General features: G+C 47.3%; 2 protein-coding genes across 2 annotated transcripts; both read right to left on the reverse strand.

Moving 5' to 3' along the window:
• Positions 1-6877: 6877 nt before the first annotated feature.
• On the reverse strand, positions 6878-11190 carry NCU04628 (hypothetical protein). The gene is made up of 6 exons (XM_952792.3): positions 10652-11190; positions 10385-10451; positions 9606-10303; positions 9284-9556; positions 7436-9230; positions 6878-7356 (listed from the first exon to the last, which is right to left on the reverse strand). The coding sequence occupies exons 2-6, from the start codon at positions 10421-10423 to the stop codon at positions 7237-7239; spliced, it is 2925 nt and encodes a 974-aa protein (XP_957885.3). The 5' UTR covers positions 10424-10451; positions 10652-11190; the 3' UTR covers positions 6878-7236.
• A 1027-nt stretch (positions 11191-12217) lies between these two features.
• Positions 12218-13267, reverse strand: NCU04627 (hypothetical protein; the record flags this gene model as incomplete). Its single annotated transcript, XM_952791.2, has 1 exon — positions 12218-13267. The coding sequence occupies one exon, from the start codon at positions 13265-13267 to the stop codon at positions 12218-12220; it is 1050 nt and encodes a 349-aa protein (XP_957884.2).
• Between the last annotated feature and the right edge of the window lie 7961 nt (positions 13268-21228).

The raw sequence follows: 21228 nt of genomic DNA on the forward strand, positions 1-21228 counted from the left end.
ATCCAAAGGATCTTGTCTCGAGGTTGGTTGCACATCGAGATCTTGCCGAATCCGAGTATCGATACGTGCTGGAACACCAGTTTGTAAAACTGTGTAATGCTGTAAGAATGGTTCGCGCACCGTGCGATAAACAGGGGCATAGCAGTAGCGCCAAGGACGGACTCGCCTATCAGCCCGGCATGGGAATTACAGAGACTCGAGATCAAGACCCAACCGCCGTCTGGGATGATGCGGTTGACGAAGATTGTCGTTGCTGTCAACTGTCAACCTGAAAGGCCCCGTCGTGTATTGCGGTTTTGATACAACAAAAAACCGGTCATATAATTGTTTCGCTCTCGTTGGCCTGATGTTTCCGCGCCAAGTTTAAGGTGAGGTATGTCGTTCGTGTCGTAAGCATCGTTGATCCCTCAATACACGCGTATGTTGATTTCGAAATCCTCACTGATTATTACAGAGATGCCATAAGCACCGGGGAAGTCAAGCGGGAGAATTGCCGCTGCAATGTAACGATTTAGATCTCGGGGTCAGGCATGTCCCAAAGAATCAGACGAGTGCTTTTACCGCCCCTTTGGAAGACTGTTGATATCCCATACTGACATTGCAGAAGAGAGATGGTGAGTCCTGTGGCCACATATTGGGTTGATCTCAAGAAATGCGAACTTGGAAAGCGATGGTGTCCTGGTCATGGTCGGTATTGCTCCATGATTGCCTTGTGCCAAGGAGTGCATGGAGTCTCTGGCCGGAGTGCGCTGACAAGAGCCATGCTGTCTCACCGCGGTGTCCGGAGAGAGTCCTGAAGGATGGTCTAGTGCGAAAGTCCTAGAAGAAAAAGGCAGCTTGGCGTATAGTAGTGTTTGACGAAATCGCTTCCGTACCCATGTGTCTACTTGGCTTGTAGACCAGTATATTCACAGACCTGTCCCTCTTTCTGGCTTGGGGATACGGTCCAGGTACGGGAACTCCAGGAACGGCTGGGTTCCAGTACAGATGCCCAAATTGCGGGTTGGTTTTAGGAAGAGGGATGGTTGTAGTGCAGTTTATTAGCGGGTGTGGGTGGTGCCCAGTTTGGGTTAACCTCGCGACGTCGACAATCGCGGCAGTGAATGGGGAAATCTTTGAGAGCTGCAAAAGGCCATTTTTTCATTGGATGGTAATCGAGTTCGCACTGTGTTAAACGCAAACAAGAGGACGACATGAAGCACGGCGACACCTCCGTCTTCATCCATCAGAATCTGTAGCCCTGCAGATACCACAGCCAGCCCTCCTTTCAGTTGATGACGGGAGCGAATGTCGAAGTCAAAGGGACCGGAGCTAGCGCCGAGTTTCACGGGAAGCTACCTTTGGGAGATTCGGGCGGTGATCTATGGGTCGTCGATACCGTGGTGGTCCCAAGTACCCCTAAAACGAGCAGTTGGAGGGTTGTGTGTGGATACGCCAGTAACGCCAAATCCCAGGTTGGCATTTCAGCCCACAAGCACACTCGGCCTCTTTGGATTTTTACCACCATTCTCCCTGGCGAAATGGTATAGGACCAGTGAGGGAAGGCCATTCGAGGCTTGGGCGTTTTCTTCCCGCGCGATGCTGAGCAAAATCGGGCTTCTGTGTGGCCTCCTTTAGGGAAGTGAAGCCATACGGGATGAAGCCGGACTTGAGGATGGTTTCCGGTTTCAGAGGCTCTGGAGGGTAGTAAATCGGGCCATTGAAAGACATGGCGTTCTGCTTGTGTAACTGCGTTAGCCATCAGTTTGGGTACTCCGGAGGCCAATGCCACAATGGGTTAGATGCTGCGGTTAGGTAACCATGGGAGCTTTGCCCATCGTGGTTTTCTCCTCCGACGACATCTCACCCAAACCACCACCACGAAGGGGATATCAAAGAGGCCATCGAGCATCGATGGCTTGTCGTTGTTAGGACTCAACTCTCGTCGTCGTCCTCCTCCTCCTCGTCCATCTCTGCCCCTGAAACTGCCCCTGCAGCAACGGCGGGGCAGCGCCTCACTTGGGCGTCAAGCTCCGTACAAGTAGAGGCTCACTAAAGGCCATGAAAGTTCTTGCCGTCAGTATTTCGAAAAGAAGCAGCAAGCCCACATCGGGTTTCAGCTGGACATGCTCCTTCAGATTGATGTACATGCACGCGATTCTGCAATGGGCAATTGCGCTATCGCTGGCGTCAGGAACCTGCTTCTTGGTAGTCAAGTCTCGGTGAGCTTCGAAGCATAGCTTCATTGGACTCGGACCCTGGTCCTATGACTACTAGTTCGACGGCTCGAAGCCAAGGGAGTGATTGCTGTTGAACCTGAATGACAAATAACGAATGGCGACAGGGCATCCGTAAGGCGACCAACAAATGGTTGCCTTGTTTCCATTGCAATTCCATTGCCTGGAAACTGACGGTAATTCACTTCGTTACGCTTCATTACGCTGTCAAGCCAAGGTAGTTACAGTTAGACAGATCACTTCTCCACTTTTCCCACCTGCCCTTGCTCCCCTCCGCATGGAGCCAAGCGGGAATCAGTCCAGGAGGCCCTGGCCTGTAAAAGCTCCGCTCTGGACGACCACCTTCTCTGATTCCCGAGGGCAAACTCAGAGGAGGCCGAATGCCATTTTGGCATCTCACACTCACGACCCTTGTCCATCGATCTGCCCGTCCAATGTTTGGATACCAAGGTATTCTGTCTTGACCCTCGCAGCTGCGCAAGCGTGCCGGCCGGGAACAACCACCTTGCTCATCTTCTACCGACGTGACGTCCCATCCATCTGTCACTGCTCTGGAAGCCGGCTGCTTGGATCTCTTTCTCACTTTCCTACCTATCCAACAACCCGTCCCCATCCTCCTGCATCTCGGAAATGACCGCTGCACCGGATCTCAAGGTTTACTTACCCGTGCCTCTCGTTACAATGGGCACGCTGTAAGGATCTTGCACTCGTGACCATGACAGATATTACACATGTGGGTGGAATACAACGGTTCATGACAACTGTTGACCAGCCAAGGTAGCAGCAAACCAACCACTCACTGATCAAGAACGAACACGGAGATGCCCCCATATAACGCCCTACCCGGCTGGCGCTCCCCAGAAGAGTCCCGGATTTTCGGCGACATCAGCAAGCTAGCGCTGCTGCTCTGCCTTCCCAGCCCTTCAGGGACCTTGACAAGACACAAAAAGATTTGGAGTCCATACCGAATACGGGACTTATCCATATGGCTCGAGGAGGCAACAGCTGAAATATACTTGGCATTTTAGAGTCCTTGAAGCCGTTGCTGCTCGACATGCTGATGCAACGAAATCATCCTTGAAGCCTCTGACGAAGGAACCGGGAGACCAGCGCGATCTATCACTTTCACCTCTTCCCACCGGTTGTGCCAAGCCGTGACAGCCACCGCGTTGAGTTTCAGAGAGAGAGCGAGAGCAAGATGATCATCAATTTCGCACCTTCTCAACACTTCGGGCTTGTAAATTCGCCGACCAACTGAACCCTGTTCTGCTGACCCGGACACCACCACATGTTCGGCGATCAACGCCAAGTCCTTCGAAATAGTCCCGTCGAGTCACGGTTTCCGACGTATGTAGCACAAGTCCAAAGTCTAAGCGAGCGACTTCCCCGACTTCCCCCCGCTTCTTCAGCAGTCCTCCTCCCCACATCCTTCTTGCCGACGTGACTGTGTTACACGGGCAGGGCAGTTTGTCTCAAGTAGCACAGCAAAGGTACCGTAGGGCCGAACTGTCCAAGGCACCAAGCCACAGAATCTGCCACTCACGGATTATCGTCACCGCCGAGCTGTCCATTCGGACTAGTGCCGGGTGGGATACATTAACAGCCTGCAGATACGATCGACCATCTTTTCATAGAGGTAGGTAGGTATCCAAAAATATATAAAAATAAAAAAAAAGGTTTGGATCCTTCAGCATGTCACGATGTCGTGGTTGCTAATGCATCAGCTTGCTTCTACACCTCTGCTGGAGCAACAAGGTCAGCGTGATACTTCCAGTCTACAGAGAACTAGGGTTTCTTGCCAGTACATGAGTATCACTCTTTTATAGAGACTTGTCTTTTTGCCACTGATCCACATTAACGGTGAATTCCTCAAGATTCATCAACCTTTTCCCCCCGGGCAGAGGTGTAAGTGTAGAACTATCCATATGCGCGCGATCCGCTTACCACCCGTCTAATGTACGTACCTGACGCCGCCGGGGAGCCAACATAAAGCAAATCAATTAAGCGATGAACATAGCTTGTGATAGTCCAGACAGACAGACAGACAGATGTCACGTTACTTGGCTACATTTCTTGGTCTCTCGCGACACAAGAAGACCGGGTCGTTTGTTTCCATCGATGTTTCCGAAGCAGAAGCGCGGCGAGGAGGAGGTGGAGTAATCATGTTATGTGCCTACATAGTAAAGGTGATATACCCCTTGGGACCTCTTCTACTGCCTGGCGACAGCGAGCAACCACTATCCTCACTCCCTCAGTCCTTCTCCTCATCCTCAGCTGTCTCGTCTTTGGCCCCCACCTTCCCGTTCATTTATACCTTCGAACATCAATAACTCAAGGCTGGTGATACGAAACAAAGGTTTCCCGCATTGCTGGTATGATCATCTTGCTGCTGCTGCTTACGACGTTTTCGAAACCGGGGAAGAAACAACAACAACAAAAGAGACACGGAGGCATGCGGGGATTGAAAGCGCTCCTAGGTAAGGTAACTAAGGTCATCCCGGTTTTTTTTTTGGGGGGGGGGGGGGGGGACGTGATCTCGATCGATCCGTCTTGTCCAGGACGCGCTGAATCATACCTACCTACCTACCTACCTTCAAGTTGTGAATCATGGGACCTGGACGGCTGGACTGAGGACATATCCATCAATGGAAACCCTACAAAAACTCGATACCTCCAAAAATCACAACCGGAAGGTTACTTAATCTAAGGATGAAGACGAGCTAACTAACTGAAGCAACTTGCTCGTTCTTGGCATCATATGCGGCGATGAAGGGTTAGTGGGAAGGTGCTAGTGTAGTGTTGGTGTACTGCCCTTGGGAAATGGGATCGGGTTAGTAGTGTATCCTTCCGTGGTTCGGTTCGTTAGTGTAAATGGCCGGCAACATCCCTGGACGGGAGGCGGAATGATTCCGCTTCTGATTGGGGTTCGTCGTCCTTGGGGCGGGAAGATGTTGGTTCGGACTTGACATGAGCCGCACCACGCTTTTTTCTTTCTTTTTTCTAGTTTCTTTCTTTTTTGTTTTCTTCGTTCTTTCTTCTTCGTTCTTTGCACTTCTTCGTTTTTTCTCACTTTACTTTTCTTTTTCTTCATTCCTTTTCTTGCTTCTTCATTCCTTTCTTCTTCGTTTTTTTTCCCCTTCTTTTCCTTGTTCCTTTCTTCTTCATTCCCTTTCTTTTTTTTTCTTTTCAAGTGGTTTGTCCATCTGTGTGTCTCCACTGTTCTCTCTCGCTTCCTATATCCGATGGAAATGGTGGTCCCTTTCTTCTCAACGAGACAGAGAACAAAAAAACTGACCTGTTCTGTTCTTTCTTTCCTTCCTTTTTTCCCTTCTTTCTTTTCATGCTGTTTTCGAGTCGGTCTTGCCAACTTGTTTCCTTGTCTCAAATGAACCTAGGTACTACCTAGTTAACTATCCCCTCTCCTTCCATTATTCCACCTTAACCATGTGATCTTCGAGGGCACCAACGTCTGCCTTTGCGCCTCCCCCCCTTTTCTTCTTCTTCGAGTTCCTCATCCAAGTAAAAGTAATTTTCCATCTCCTGTCGTGGCCGAAACTGAAACATCCTGACAGTTGAGGCACTTGGATTTACTCTTTGTAAACGGCCTAGTATTTATCCGTCCTTCGTTCTTCCTTCCTTCCGTCCCTCGTTCTACCTTTCTCTCTTCGTTCCTTCCTTCTTTTTTCGAGGCCACCCCAAGTCTTGAACTTCCTCTAATGTAGGTATTCCCCCAAAACCCCGGTCCGAGTCTGTACAGGCAAGTACCTACCGACGGATCGTCCTACACCACTCCGCCACCTACCATCCTCCCGCAATCCTCTCTCAGTTTCAGCGCCCACTCACTCACTCACTCACTCACTCCCTCATAACTTACTCCTCAGTCCCATACAGTACTTTTCCCGTTAGTTATTCATTCTAGTAAAGGTAGTACTACCTCACATAATTGATACCTCCAAAACACACTCCCTAATCAGACCTTGGCAAACTACCTATATAAATAACCGCATCCAACAAGTCAATCCCATCTCCTGCCACCGCGAACCTTGCATATGCTGTAACACTGCTTCAGTCTGTATTATATCGTCCTCCACTAGGTCCTCCTCTGCTCTAGACGTACTCCGCTCGGCGACCAGCTTGGCTCGGCTCGGCTCGGCTCGGCTCGGCTTGACTAGAGGTAGGTAGGTAGGTACCTAGGTCCCCTTTGGCGTATCGGGACATATTTCTTCATCATACAGTATCTAGAGGTAAGTTGGTATCGACTATACTCAGTCACGGCTGCCCGGTGCGAGTACACTTACCTACTCTAGGTACGGTACCGCAGGGTGGTAGACATAGTTAGTACATACACACAAGTTACGATGAGCCTGCCCGTGAGCCTATCTATAAGCCTATCCATAAGCCTGTCAGAACCTTGCTTTGAGCGACGTTGTACAACCTAAACTTTAGGTTCCTCCTTGTTGGTGGGTTTGCCCAACTAGCGTCACTAGGTACTGTTGTACGAGAAAAAAAAAGAAAAAAAAAGAAAAAAAAAAGGAGGGTGCGTGCCTGCCTGTCATGCCATGCCATGTCATGTCATGTATGTCACTCGGTGATGTCTATCCGGTGAGGTTTTGTTGATCTGGGCGGGAATTGGAAAAAGAAACTAGAAACAAAAAAATGATAATAATAACAAGCGGTTTGTCGTAATTTTCCCTGAAATCAACCCATCGATGATCTATAATGGTTGACATACATACATATCATGCTTGCCACATACACAGTACAGACGCGGGGCCTGCATTGTTGCAAGCCAGCCCTTCCACTCGTTCCATTGCCCCCCACGAACACACACACACATACACCTTCCGTAACTTTGACAAGTAGCAAACCAACCTAACACAGATCTTCCCCCCTTCTACCCAAAAGTCGCTCTAAATTGCTAAAACACGAACGGGTATTTCCATCCGCAGATAATGAGACGAAAAACATAAAGTGACCGAAAAAGAAAAGCTTCATTGCCGTCACATGGCGACAAAAACCTCTAACGTCCCTCCCGAGGGCCCCTATGGTACTCAACAGCGCAGTGCTCGCATTGAGCATGATTGCAATCCAGACACGCCGGCGTCGTCTCGACATTGAACATTGCTCCGGTACACTGGCACTAACCGTCAAGAATGCATCTGTGGTTAGTACGACAAACCAACAACACGGGGTCGAGATTGGGGAAAAGAAGGACTTACACAAGACCAGAGATACTCCCTCTGCCTATTGCCGGACTTGTGCCTCTTTGCTCTCGGCGCAGCAAAAGTTACGGTCCCGTCTTCTGCATCCAAGCGGCGCTTAAGAGTTTGTTGCACCCGCCTCTGCCCTGGGACATACGAAGAGGAACTCGAAGAGCTTCTTTGAGGTTCTAGATCATCGTCCTCTGCCTGCTCAACAGTCAAATCAACCACTTCCCTGCCTGCCATCTCCGCTGCCCCTTTTCCAGTTCCAGTCCTAGTTCCGTTCTTTCCACCACCACCACCACCACCACCAGCCACAGGGGGCTCAATGAACTCCCAATCTTTGATATTTTGCTGTCTTACCTCATTCCTTCCAATGAAATGGTCCTCGATGTGATCAAACCTCGCCGACCACGCCAGCTTCTTATCCTTCTGAAACTCGATCGTCTTGCGGCAAAACCCGCACCAGAAGCGCGACTCGCAGTTGCGGCCAATGTGGCACTCGGTTACCCTTTTCTCCATGGTCGTGTCGTCCATGCTATGTTCCTTGGACAAATGTGTGCGGAAAGACTCGCGACGGTGGGCGACCCAGCCGCAGACACGGTCGCGGTCGTCAACGACGCCCTGCTGTTGCTGCTGCTGCTTCAAGTCGCAGCGCCAGATCTCGAGTTGGAGATGTTGGCTGTTTTCGTGCCGCTTCCAGTCGTTTTTGCTGCCAAAGTTTTTGGAGCAGTTGTGAAAGGTGCAGGCGTAGGGCTTGTCGTGGCGCTTTTGGTGCTTCTTGAGTTCGCACCTGCGGTTGAAGCTCTTGTCGCACATGGAGCAGGGGTTTTTGCTGTTTCCGGTCCTGGGAGCAGAGGTGGGTGCAGGCTCTGCCTTCTTCCCGGTTGGTTCTGGTTGCTCAGATTTCTCTTCCTTCTTTTGATACCCGAGCTCGGCCATCAGTTGGTCGAGGTTACCCTTGGCTTGCAAGACTCGAAGGAAAGTAAGAGCACTCTCATCGTCATCGAAGTTCACATCTGTTAGGGGAAAAGAGACAGCTAACTGTGGTGAGAGGTTGGGCTTGGATGAGTTCTCAATCGAATAGTCCAACGAATACCTGACCAACGCCGTCTCAGGTTCATCAGAGTCATCCGCGGAGGTGTCTTGACCCAAGTCAGGCACAACATCATCCACCTCCTCGTCCTCAACTGGCTCACCATCATGGTGATTATTCACACGACTGTTCACTTCAGCACTGTCGAAATGCCGGTGAGTGTTGCTGTCCACTTCGTTGACACGGGACTGAATGTGACCGTCACCAGTCGACATAGGACGGATACCCAGGTCCATACCAACCGGGGTTATCGAGGGACTGGTATCATTGTTAGCGGCCGTCGCAGGCATCTCCTCACGTCCGTCTACCAAGACTTCCGATTCGAAACCAGGCTGCTGACCACTCGAGGGTTCATCGATCGAGATAGATCTAGTCCTCTCGAGTGCGCGCAGCGAGCCGCGGCGGCTGGAAACCAAGTGAAGGACGTGGGAGCTGACCTCTGCGGTGCCTGCATCAGGCCATGTGTACCAGTCGCCGTTTTCCAAAGCGGGCAAATCCGCGGTCTCGCTCACCGAGACCGTTTGACTCTGAAGGATGATCGAGGAACCCGCCGGAGCCTGGAGGCTGGTTTCGGTGAAAGGTGCCATATGACTCAGATATTGTATTTGCGCCTGGTCAGTCTGGGAGGCGCCGTTTTGCTGAGACATGATTTGCATCTGCTGCGACGCGAAAACGGCGACGGAACTCGGAGCGGCAAGTACCTGCTCTTGCGAAAGGCTGCAGACAAATGAGCATTGGCTAACGAGGCAGGGTCAAAGTTGGTTACGCACTGAACTTCATATCTCTTCAGGTCGTCCTCAGCCGTGAGACAAATCTGATGAACCCTTTTCAAATGTTGCCTAAAATTATCTGCCCGAGGCCAATCCTTCTCGTCTTTGTTCTTGGTCGGGCAAGTGCCATGACAACAGTGATATACGACGTTATACTTTTTGTGAACGGATGCCAAATGTCTCTGCAGGTCGTTCTTGGTGCTGAAGCCTTTGTCACGTGTGCAGCCAGGTTCCAGGCAGTGATGTGGCTTTGTATGTTTCTGTTTATGTTTACTGCCAGAATATCAGCTAGTATTCAAGAAAGAGCAGAATCGATACTTACTTTAGCTCCGACTTGGTCTTGACATGTTCCCTACAATACTCGCAAAACAAACTTTTGCGCTCGAGACAAGTGGTCGTGTTTCGATGGCCCCAGTCATCGCTTCCCAAGTCTTGCATAAGAGTGTCCTTGGGAATAACTGTAGCTTGGGGGTTTGAATCCTGCTGGAGCTGGAATTGGGACATCTGAAGCATGATTTGAATATCGCCGCCACGGTCCACGTCCCCGCATACGGAAGGGTTTCCCACACTCTGCCTGGCTATACTCCCATATCCCGAGTCGGAGAAAACTCCAGCGCGGTCAACGGCAGTATCACACTCGGATGGCGCATGGTTATCACGATATCTGGGATATTCGGAGTATCCAGAGTTTATCGGGAGGCTGGATATTTGACTGTCGCCCAGCGACCCAACAACTTTCATGGGGGTCCAGGCAACGTTGCGATCGTGCAAAAAGTGGTTCAAGATAGTAAAGCGTTCGTTCCCTTGAGTGGACGCATCGTGAGCTTCCTGGAATTGTTGGTCTACGGCAAAGCCCGCACGGGGAGCTTGACCGGTGGTCGCAGCAGTGGTGGAGACGGTGCCTCCATATCCGTGGCAACCAGGCGCCATGGTAGTCACGGTGCCGGGCATGTGAATGGACGGAGAGTCGAGCAATCCAGGAGATTGTGTACCCTGGCCGGACTGGCCGTTGTAGTAGGGCTAGCATTGGGTTAGTGATGGGTTGACTATGGCAGAAAATTCCCATCGATGACCAAGAGAAAGTCGCGTGGATCACCATACCTCATACTGGCTGTGTTGGCCATACTGATATTGTGACATGATGGGCAACACTGGTCAGTCTCCTCGACTGAGAGTGGGTTAGCCATCTCCACGATCCTCTGCTACACAACCACGGATGGAACATTTGCACATGAAAATAGCTAGACATAACGACAGCCAACCCGAAGGCTGTGTTATCATGGCCATGTCTAAGATGCAAGAGCACCGAAGAGATGGAAGGAAAGTGAAGCACGCGACAGACACTAAAAAGCACGGCGTTGTACTAACGGTAGGAAGGAGGCCTTTGGTTGGGATGATGCCTGTTTATTGACCAGGACAGAGATGGATCGCGCTTCACTGGGTTTGACGCCTTGCTGTTGCCTAACAAAGCATATTCGGGCAGTGATGATGATGGTGGGCTGGATTGATGAAGGGGAGTGTGGCCGGTTGGTTGCCCTCGCTTCCTTTGGGGTTGGGGGTCGGAGTATATGATGAGGAGGGAGGATGCGATGTCCCTTTCGCCAGGCCCTGCTTTCTCCTCTTTTCGATAGTAGCAAACAAAGAGCGACGGGATCGGATCAAGGCCCCGACTTCGGAAAGAATGGGATTCCGTTGTAAATTCGGTGACAGTCTTCTGTCGCAGATTGACAGACAAGTGGGGTCACGGTATACCAGATTTGGACGTCGGTCACGACGAAAATGATGAAAAATGATTGATGGAAAGCACGCTGCCGTTGCCAGGTGCAGGCGCTGGATCTGGTGATGGATGTCGTGCTCGTCGTCGTCGTCGTCGTCGGATGTAAGGTATGTTGAAAGTGGGAATAAAAGTGAGTGGTGAGATGAGAGACGCCCGCCGGGAAATTGAGGACTCCTGCCCTACCTCTATGGCCGCAGAGCCGCAATTGCAGAGGCCCATGCCAGTGAAGAGAGGCCCCGAAACGCCGAGAATGAGGCCCTGTGAGGCCCAACCAACCTCAAACACTCACTTCCACCTCAGGCCACCTCAGCCAGGGACGCATCCGCTGCCGCCGATGACATGACCACTCACCTCACCTACCTCTAGGGCAGGTACAAAAGGGACACGCAAGGCAACCACCTCTCTCGGCTGCCCGCCGATGTTGCCTTCTTCGCAATGACAAGGGCTATTGACCAATCACAAGTCGCGATGCTTGGATGAGCCTCAAAAAAAGAGGGGAGAAAGAGAACATTTCCAGCCACCGCGACAGTTTTCGGTGAGAAGACTGGGAATGGACTGACGACGCCGTACAACAACAACAACAACAACCACAACCACCAGCAAACGCACACTTTCGCAATCTCTTCATGACAGCACGACACACCTCACGTGATGGCTTGGGGTAACCTAGACTACACCTTTAAAGTACCGTGCCTTGTGGATTGCATCAATCACTGCATGCGTCAGCGCAACCAGTCCAAAACGCCAAGGTGCTGTCAGCATGCAATCAATAAATGCCTTGTTGATCATGCGCGCTTCGATTTGTTCTGGAAATGACATTTCCCTCTGAATCCCCTACGTTATCCCTAAACTGCCTTCCTGACAGCTTCCACCGATTTCGCCCTACTATCGTAACACAACATTCCTGACAGCGTCTTTATCCCGATCGCAAAGCCGGGGCCTCCCTCTACCTACCCACGTCTACCCTACGTATTTCGACCGCCGTCGCTCCGGTCCCGCTACCTCTACCCCCCGCCCGGCCCATCAAAGAGGCCCCCGCTTTTCCGGCGACGGCCCCGTTTCTTTCACGGACCGGCCCGTTATGGCTCCTTCATGATTCGACCCATACGTACCTACAAAGAATGATCTTCCACAAGCCAAGTAAACCTACCTCGCTGTCAACCCTGTCCGCCTCCCTGATCCACAGCCATCCTCCGGTATCCCGACCACCCCCCACTTCCACTCGCGCCTCTTGTCTCATTCCCAATCGCCGCCCATGGTCCACTACCCTCTTCTTCTCCACCCCCATCCTTCACCCCTTCCATCCTTTGGGCCCCCAAGCCCCCTCCTTCCTTCTCCTCTAACCCCCTCATAACTCCAACCCAGTCCTCTACGCTCCCTATTTTCATCAACATCCTACACATCTCGCTCGGTCGGCGCTCCTTCTCTATCACCACCGCCGCCTTTTCAGGCTGCCACTCCATCGGATCCGTGACAAACCCTTGTGCGCCCTCTCCACAACCAACGTCGTCAGACCATCTTTGTAGGATTGTGTACATGTCTCGCGTGTAAGCAAGGAGGGATTGGCGGAGGGTGGCATTGAGGTGGTGCGTTGTAATACAGGATTCGCAAGTCGCATTATTGAGGGGCACGGATGATGAAGATGATGATGGGCAGGGAGTTCCCAAGGAAGCAGTCATACTTGGGGTGTTTGAAGCGCCAAAATTAGAAGATTCTTGGATGCGAGATGTTGGTGTCTGGTATGGTGTTCTACGGAATGATCGTGTTGATGGCGTTCTTTGCATGACCGATCGGCCACGACGATATATCTTGGGAGTAGTATATGGTGAAGAAAGTTTGAGAGGCGGCGGAGGAGGAGGGGGAGGAGGCGTGCTGCAACCGAGTCCACGCCGATGCCCGGTTCTGGGTTCGCGCGTCGGTGTGGTTTTTTTGCAATGACGGTGACCAGAAGTCCTCCCGAAGAGACGGGCAAAGGGAGAGTGCAAGATGCGGTGCTTCTGCCGCGGCTGCTCCTCTAGGCCTACGCCCTTTTCCGATCGGCGGCCTTTCGCTTCCCTGTGGTGATGATGGGTTTTCTTCTTTTTACACCACAGTGATGGACTGCCGAACATGTCGGTGTCGGAGTCAAGGGGTGTTCTGCGTCTTGAGGCACCGGAATCTTGGATGTCCTTACCTTGTCGCCAGCTGTGCTGTTTCCTGCCTCCCATGATGAACTATTCGCTGACAAACTTAGCTATTATTGGTGTTTCTACCAAGGATCGAGACTGGTACTAGAGGGTCGGAACACAGAGCTGGTCGGGAGTGACACTGATGGTGGTGTATATATACTCTAGGTAAGCGCAATTCCCTCTTGTTCTTGCATGCTGATCGAATCTTCTTGTGACATCAAGTCATGGTACTCTCCCACCGTCATGCTTGGACCGGGCAAGTAACAACTACAGGAACCTGTAACTTCAGGCGAATAAAACGTCCTCGAATCATATGACTTGAACCCGAACATTTTACCACCTTCGAGCAATCTGCAGAGTGCCATGGAAACTTGATATCTATGTCAATGCTGAACGGTGAGGGATGGGTCAGATCTGATACTGTTGTGTCTTTGAGAGAACCCTTTGTAGGCCATTCCATCACAAATGGAGTTTCTCTGGGAGGCTGGCTCGTTTCCTCACCATTGACATTCGTGACGAGCGAAAAGATAACCTTTACATTGTGTCGGGACCTAGGCCAAATACGTTTCAGACTCTGGAATAACAATGGGGGAAGAAACCGACAGAAGCTGCGCAAGTTTCTTTCGGTTCTTTCACAGGCGTACGCACGGGTACTGCAACCACGGAAGCAAGGGACTCATTCTCGAACCAACGGCGCCGGGGAGATCTGGGAGATCTAAAGTGAAACAACGAAAGTCAACGAAAGTCTGGTGCTAGGAAACCCTCCCCACTTTCACCAGTGTCTAGTCAGTGAGTCAGAAGAGTTTGGCCGGGAAGAGATCTTGGCTTCTCGGGAGCTGAAAGGGCTGGGAGTTGAAGAGTTGAGCCGAGAGAGTTCGGAAAGCGTGCGCTAACAACTCCATTCTGAGACAACACCCCGGTGTCTCTCTTCCTTTTTTATTTTTATTTTTCTTTTCTGGAGAGTATTCTGAGTTCTTCTCGAAGCAAGTTCACTCTTGTCATCAGCAGCGAAAACAAAGAGAGACTGGATGCGTAATGTGGTTAACGATACCTTCAAACAGAGAAACAAACAACGGAAACAATGGTGGTGGTCAACCAACCCAGTTCACCCCAAACATTCCAGATATGACAACAGACCAAACCCTCACCCACATGCAGTCTTTTTCGAATCCCTGGCCCAATTTCCAGGCACACACAAAATAAGCATTCCAAGACTCCAACAACACTGCAATGAATCCGAACCATATTCCTATCCAAACGGAACCCCAACCAAGAAAACGGTCACCCTCCGTTTCGCCTAGCCATCCCCTCCCGACCAGGTCCCCGGCCCTCCGGCACTCTGACCCCCCTGCCACCCCACCAACCGCCCGTCACTTTCAACCTCCAAAACACTAACATCAAAAAGAGCATAGCGTGACCAAAGATGATCAAGGTTACTCCCGGCAACCTTCTGCAATCCCCTTTCATGGTGCAAATTCGGGGGGACATTCTGCTCATTTTAGCGTTCCTGCAAGTGTTGAAGCCAATCGGTGGTTCTCATTTTTTCCTTGCAGCTCCTGTCTTTAGGTTTGCGAACAATCCCCCGAGCTCCCACTCGGAACACTCCCCAGTTTTGTTTTGTTACTATTTCCTAGTGCTGTGGGTAGTGTAGACTAGACTAGGTGAAATGCCAAGTGCTTCGTTTACTGACAGGCCACGTCAACATTAGGTAAACCTCAACAAGTCGGGTATCATCTTGCGAGGCGCGCTAAAAAAAAAAAAATGTGGAAATGTCAAATTTACAACCGTTGTTGACGGTTGACGGGATAGTACATAGAATTTGGGGATTTTTTGTTTTTAGGGATTGCGGGATCTCATGACTCGTGTATGACTCCATTTCCAGGGCAGTTTATGTATGTGCGTGCCCCCGGATCTTCAATGTTTTCCACTTTGCGCGTTTCTTTTTGCGGAGTTTTCTGGGGAAAAGTGGAAAACATAGAAGAAGGTGGGAATCATGATTCATGCCATCACGGCAGGTGATAAACCAGAGTTATTGGGGGGTTCCCGGTAGGTATATGTATGTATTGCTTGACATTTTGCTTACACCACACCAACCAACCACGGGGATAACAATATAAGTTCTATGGGAAAGGGATATTAGTGGAGGAGGTCCGGTGACAAAGTTTGGTTTATAAGCGGAGTTTTAGGTTCTCGGGGATAATGTCCGACGGTTGACACTAACTAGGTACCTAGGTAGAGGTAGGTACACTACAACTCACCAGATGGGACCCCCCTGAACCTTTTCGAGTAGCAGCGGCCGAAACTCGAACAACACACACACACACTCTCTCTCTCTCTCGGAAATAAACAAGGGAAAGCTACCTAAGTACCCAGGTATTTCCGCTTGGGGGTCCGTCTGGATGTTCGGCAGTCTGGGCCCCTCGTGCTATTATACCAAGTCGGGTCAGGATCTGTTCTGGTAAAGATAGAACACAGATCCAAGGACCAGGTTCCCCTGATCGAAGCTTTAACCTAGCTTTTTTTACTGCCTTACCGCTTACGCAAGAACTAACTGCCGGATCTGCGTCAGCTCGAAAAAATTCCCCTGAATTCAAGGTGATTCATCATAAACCTATGGTCCCGATTCCTATTTGTGCTTCCTTCAACTCCTTCAGGTGAAAATTGAACAAGACAACCGAAGCGAGCTTAGGCTACTTGCTTCTTTTGTAGTCTCATCCAATCCCGATATATCCCCGAGTTCAAAATCTAGCTGAATACAAGACACAAGAAGGCAGATGAATATGAGAAATCATAAACCCCCCATTGAACTGTCGGAGGCGCGACTGAGAAAAAAAATCAATAAACGATCAACCAGCAGTTATGCACATGCACAGCATTTTCTCCAGGGGGGGGGGGGGGGGGGGGCATCATCCGCGCCGGCGTCAGTCAGTCAGTCCGAACCCCTTCCTTCCCCTTCCTTCTCGCTAAAACACTTACCCGTCCGTTCGTTCGTCTTGGTCTTCTGGAGGAGAACCACAAAAATGCATGACATTTCTCCGGCACCATCCCATCCCATCCCATCCCCCACCCAGGTACGTAGGTCCCTTACATAAATCCCATTTTATATGTAGCTAGCTAACCTACGACCAGCTAGGTACATATTAGTCCAGGGGAAAATGCTCCTCGCTTACGCGTTTAGATCGGCCCGTGGATATATCGGCACACCCATGTTTAGTTACCGTAGGTATGTATGTAGTATACTCACTTCGTAAAAGAAATACCAAAGGAGCTAGAGGTAGGTATGTACACTAGCTACCTAGGAAGATGACTGGAGAGAGAGAGAGAGAGAGAGAGAAAATCCATCCCATTGGACTGATATCCATATGCAGCTAATCCCGTTATGCATGTGCAAATGCTTCTTTCTCTCGACCAAAAACTGTCAGGTGTAATCTAGGTAGTGTAACAGTGTCCACACTGCCACCCTACCTACCTACCTAGGTAAGCTTTTAGAGGACTGCAGACAAGATGTTGCAGTTTCAGTGCCCCTGACCCAACCATCTGGATCTTGCCTCGCATTATCCCAGCATCGTAGCAGCAGCAGCAGCAGTCACGACGTAATTACTGTAGTAGTAGTAGTAGTAGTAGTAGTAGCGTAAATGATATCTCGGGAAATATGCACTTCTCTCCATCCACGCCTGTTGTTCAGTCGTTCCAGACTTTCACATCTCGACCGACCCTACCTACCCAGCACACCTAGGTAGATAGGTAGGTATCAATCCTCCCAGTCAAGCCCAGGAGGCCAGCAGGCCCACCAGCTAGGTACCTAGTTATGAACCTTAGTACATACACCTGGAACTAAATGGAAAATCTCTCCCATAAACGGAAGGAGCAAAAGCTCTCAGATTTTTTTCTACCCACTTCCCTTTCGCCTACCTTCTAGTGTACACTAGTTCAAGTCACCATGTCACCATGTCACCATGTCACCATGTCACCATGTCACCATCGATGTCACTGACGGGAACCTGTACGACATCCCCTCGTGTGACGGCACCCTGGTGTGACACTTTACCTATCTACCTAGAGGTACCTACCTACCTACCTACCTAATCTCACCTAACCGCCTGTCAACCCTCCACCTGTCAGACATGTAGGTATCCCCGTCCCCCGTCCTGTCACATCAGTCCCCTCAGGGTATTCATTGAAGCTTGTCGGTGTTCTTCGGAAAACGGTACACACACACGGGAGACTAAGACACTTACACTTATACGAAGAAGTCAGCAGAAACTTGACAGGCAAGCCGACAGGCAGGCAGGCAGGCAGGGAGAGTCGAGTAACAAACAGCAGCGAGGCGCTTCGACACCGTTAGACTGGACAGTGGACATTAGCAACCCTCATTGGTAGAGAATAATTACCTGGCCTTTACTCGTTCTGCATTCCCCTTCTTTCCAAGTACCTCTACACAGACAGACAGACCAAACCAGACCAGACCTCTTATAGCACCGGCTCATATCTATATAAAACGTAACACGATGACGTTACGTTGGACAGATTAGACAGAGAGATGCAAACTGCAACGGTAAAAAAGCGGGCGAAACAACACGGGAGTTCCCCCTTTTTGTGTAACCACCAGTTGCGGTACCTCGAACCAGTCCTTCCCACACTCAATCGCCTGTGCAGTCTTGGCAAGAGGTGTGTGTGCGTGCACACACACACACCGCATTTGACAAATCTGGCCATTTGACATCGCTTTACACGACTCAACTCAATCGTTTAATATTGAAATCTAGTTAAAACTGGTATAAAAAATCGATATTTTAATGTTCTACGTCGTGCAGTTATCTATTTTAATATTTACATTATTTTTTGAACCGTTATCGATATAGTGCGCTACCCTAATACTTGCTAGAAGGTATTGATAATAATAATATTGGTAAATAATGAGTATCCTAATAATATTATTAAAATTATTAGTATAAATATAAGGAGTATATAGAAATATAAGCGTATTCTATTGGATATTGGTAAAGTATTTTTATTATTGCGAATTTCCTAAAATACTAGAAAGCTTCTTATATAGGCGCTTAAAGTATAGTATATATTATATTACTCTTTATACTTTATTAATTGTAATTAATATTGTAAAGGAAATTATAAACTTCTTTATATTAAAACCCAATTTATATTTTAACGAGATTTGTGCCTTTCTAGTTAATAAGTATAACGTATACATTTTAATTGAGATTGTATAGCGGTATTTTCGATAGGAGAAGTAGAAGAAGAAGCGATTCTATATGAAGGTATTATAATAATCCCTTATATTAGTAGTTGAGTAGATGTTAAAGATCTCTTTATTTACTATAGAGATATTCGTATTTTGTAATGAGTTTGGTATAAACCGAAGGGACGGTGTTCGTTGTACTAGTTGGGTACCCTGCGGCACTATTATAATAGTATTAAGTAAATTCGTATATAGTATATAGTATTATTTCCTCCTAATTATTATAGTAGATGGGCTATTAAATGTATTGGTATTTAGAGGTATAATAGATTTAATTAGGGTTTGGGATTAGATAGTAAAATACTTATTCTTTAAAATAAATTTATTTTCCGGTTGTAATAGTATTTTAGTAATAGATAATATTAATTGGTACCCTTATACCGAATTTTAGTATATATATAATTAGAAGGGGGTTCTATTATAGTATTTGCTATTGTACTTTCTTGAATTTAACCTTATTGAGGTATATTTTAGCGACTTTAAACGGTAGTTTAAGAGGGTGTATTGTAATGAAGGCGGTGATAAGATGTTAGATAATAATTTTATTACGTTTTTTAAGCGATTGGCGTAGGATGTGGGGTATAGAGTATAATAGATCCGTAGCTATTTTAAGAATGTAAAGTTGGTAATAGATTAATTTAATAATATTAATAAAGAGTATAGCGAACTATATACTAATGAGTTGGTCGAGTATAGAGAGACGGGTATTATATTTGGGCGGCGGTAGAGAGTGTAGAAGGGAGAGATGGATTTATATATATTAAATTGAGTTGTATGTTAAAAATACTAGAAATGTTAGAAATGCTAGAAATGCTAGAAATGTTAGAAGTGCTAGAAATTGTATTTATTTATATAATAATGCTAAAATGTTAGAAACTCCCCTCTTTCGTTATAAATTGATTCGTAATATTGTTATTGCTCGTTGGGACCGTTAGTAGTAGTATTGCCCGCTATAGAAGTAAGAACTCTAGTAACGTTGTACTTGAGTATAGTATTGAATTGTGGGTTTAGAGTATATATTAGTTAATTAAATTATAGTAATAGGGGTTAAAGGGTATATTTATTATAGTTTAATTATATTGCTAGTACTATATATTTAGTTTTAAGGAAATTTTTAATACTGTTCCTAAATGCCGTATAGAAGTTGTAATTGAACTTTAGCCTTATAAATTACTTTACCGGTTGCTCTCTAAGCGCGAATATATCGGGCGGCGCCTCTTTATTCCGGAGTTTATTCTTTAAAGTAATTAGAGTTTTATATACTAGTATTATTTTAATTAACGATTTAATATAGTAATATTTGTAGAATACTTTAAAGAATTTAGTAATAATCTTTTTAGCCGGCCGACTAGGCGGGGCGGGGGGTGGCGGTAACGAACGAAGACTGAGAGTCGAAGGTACGGGCGGATGTAGTATAAATAATTCTTTAGCCTCTATTAGGGAGTTTCTAATCTCTTTACCCTCGTCCTCTTCGTCCGCTACCGACGGTAGTACGATTAATAGTAGTGCCGGTAGTTAAATAAATATTGTAGTTGTTATAGAGATAGGAGGAGGGTTGGCATTGGTACGTTTAGTAGCGAGAATTTTGTAGTTGGTTGGGTGCTTATAGAATATAGTAATAAAATATTCTAATAGTATATATAAATTAATAATTATTACTTTGCCCGGTGGGGGGAGAACGCCTGTTATATTGTAGTTGTAGCTACTAGTAATTATTAAATTGGCGATAGAGCCGCCGGCGGTATAAGGTAGTTGGATTTAGGGATATTAAAAGTAGGGAGGGAAGTATTAGTATAGTGGCGGGTATAGTAGGTATAGGGGAGGAGGGTATAGCTAGTATAGACCTCTAAAATCGTCCCTCTTTAGTGTAGCTTATAGTAGATTATTTATAGTCTTTATATTAGTACTACTATTACTACTATTAATATTATTAATAATATTAATATTAACCAGTAGATTATTACCTCCTCCCCTATATTTATTACTACTATCGCTAGTACTAGAGGCGGCTACTGCTTTATTGCCTAATATATCTCGTACTAATTTAAATAGTAGGTTAGTTATTATAACCTTCCCTAACAATATAGTACATGCTTATTTATTTATATTTTTAATATTAAGGTTATAATAGGTTATATTCCTATTTATAACGTAGTATATTTAGTATTTAATAGCCTTATTATAATTCTTATACTTATAGTTAAGACCGTACGCTTATACTTATACCAGCTCCTAATATACGGTACTGTGTAGTTTTACCCCCGTACGCTCCTCTTGCTATTGGTCTTCCTTTAAATTCTTCTTAATTTCTGCTAGTATAGTATTTATTGTAATATATTTAGACTTTTTAGTGCCGGTTGGAGTCTATAACCCTTATAACGATAATATATTAATTATTTGTAGGGTTGGGGTAATAAAAGGATTAATTAAATTATGAGAGGAGGTAGGAGTAGAAGGTATATTACTATAAGAGGATAGGGTAATTAGGATTTTACTAGCGGGTGGGTTGGTTAACCGAAATTTGAATAATATAGTAAAATAGTAGTACTAATTAGTATAGTGGAGGTACGATTTTATAACGCTTTTATATTTAATATTATTGTATTCGTTATAAAAATCCTTCTTAGGAATAATCTTATTATATATAATAACCTAGGCGCAGTAGTTATTATAGGTGGCGGCGATATATATAACGTTATATAAAGAAACTAATTATTTTATCCTTGCAGCTATATTATTGCTA

This window comes from Neurospora crassa, linkage group V (genome assembly GCF_000182925.2).
Source record: "Neurospora crassa OR74A linkage group V, whole genome shotgun sequence".
In the NCBI taxonomy this organism is placed as follows: Eukaryota; Fungi; Ascomycota; class Sordariomycetes; order Sordariales; family Sordariaceae; genus Neurospora; species Neurospora crassa.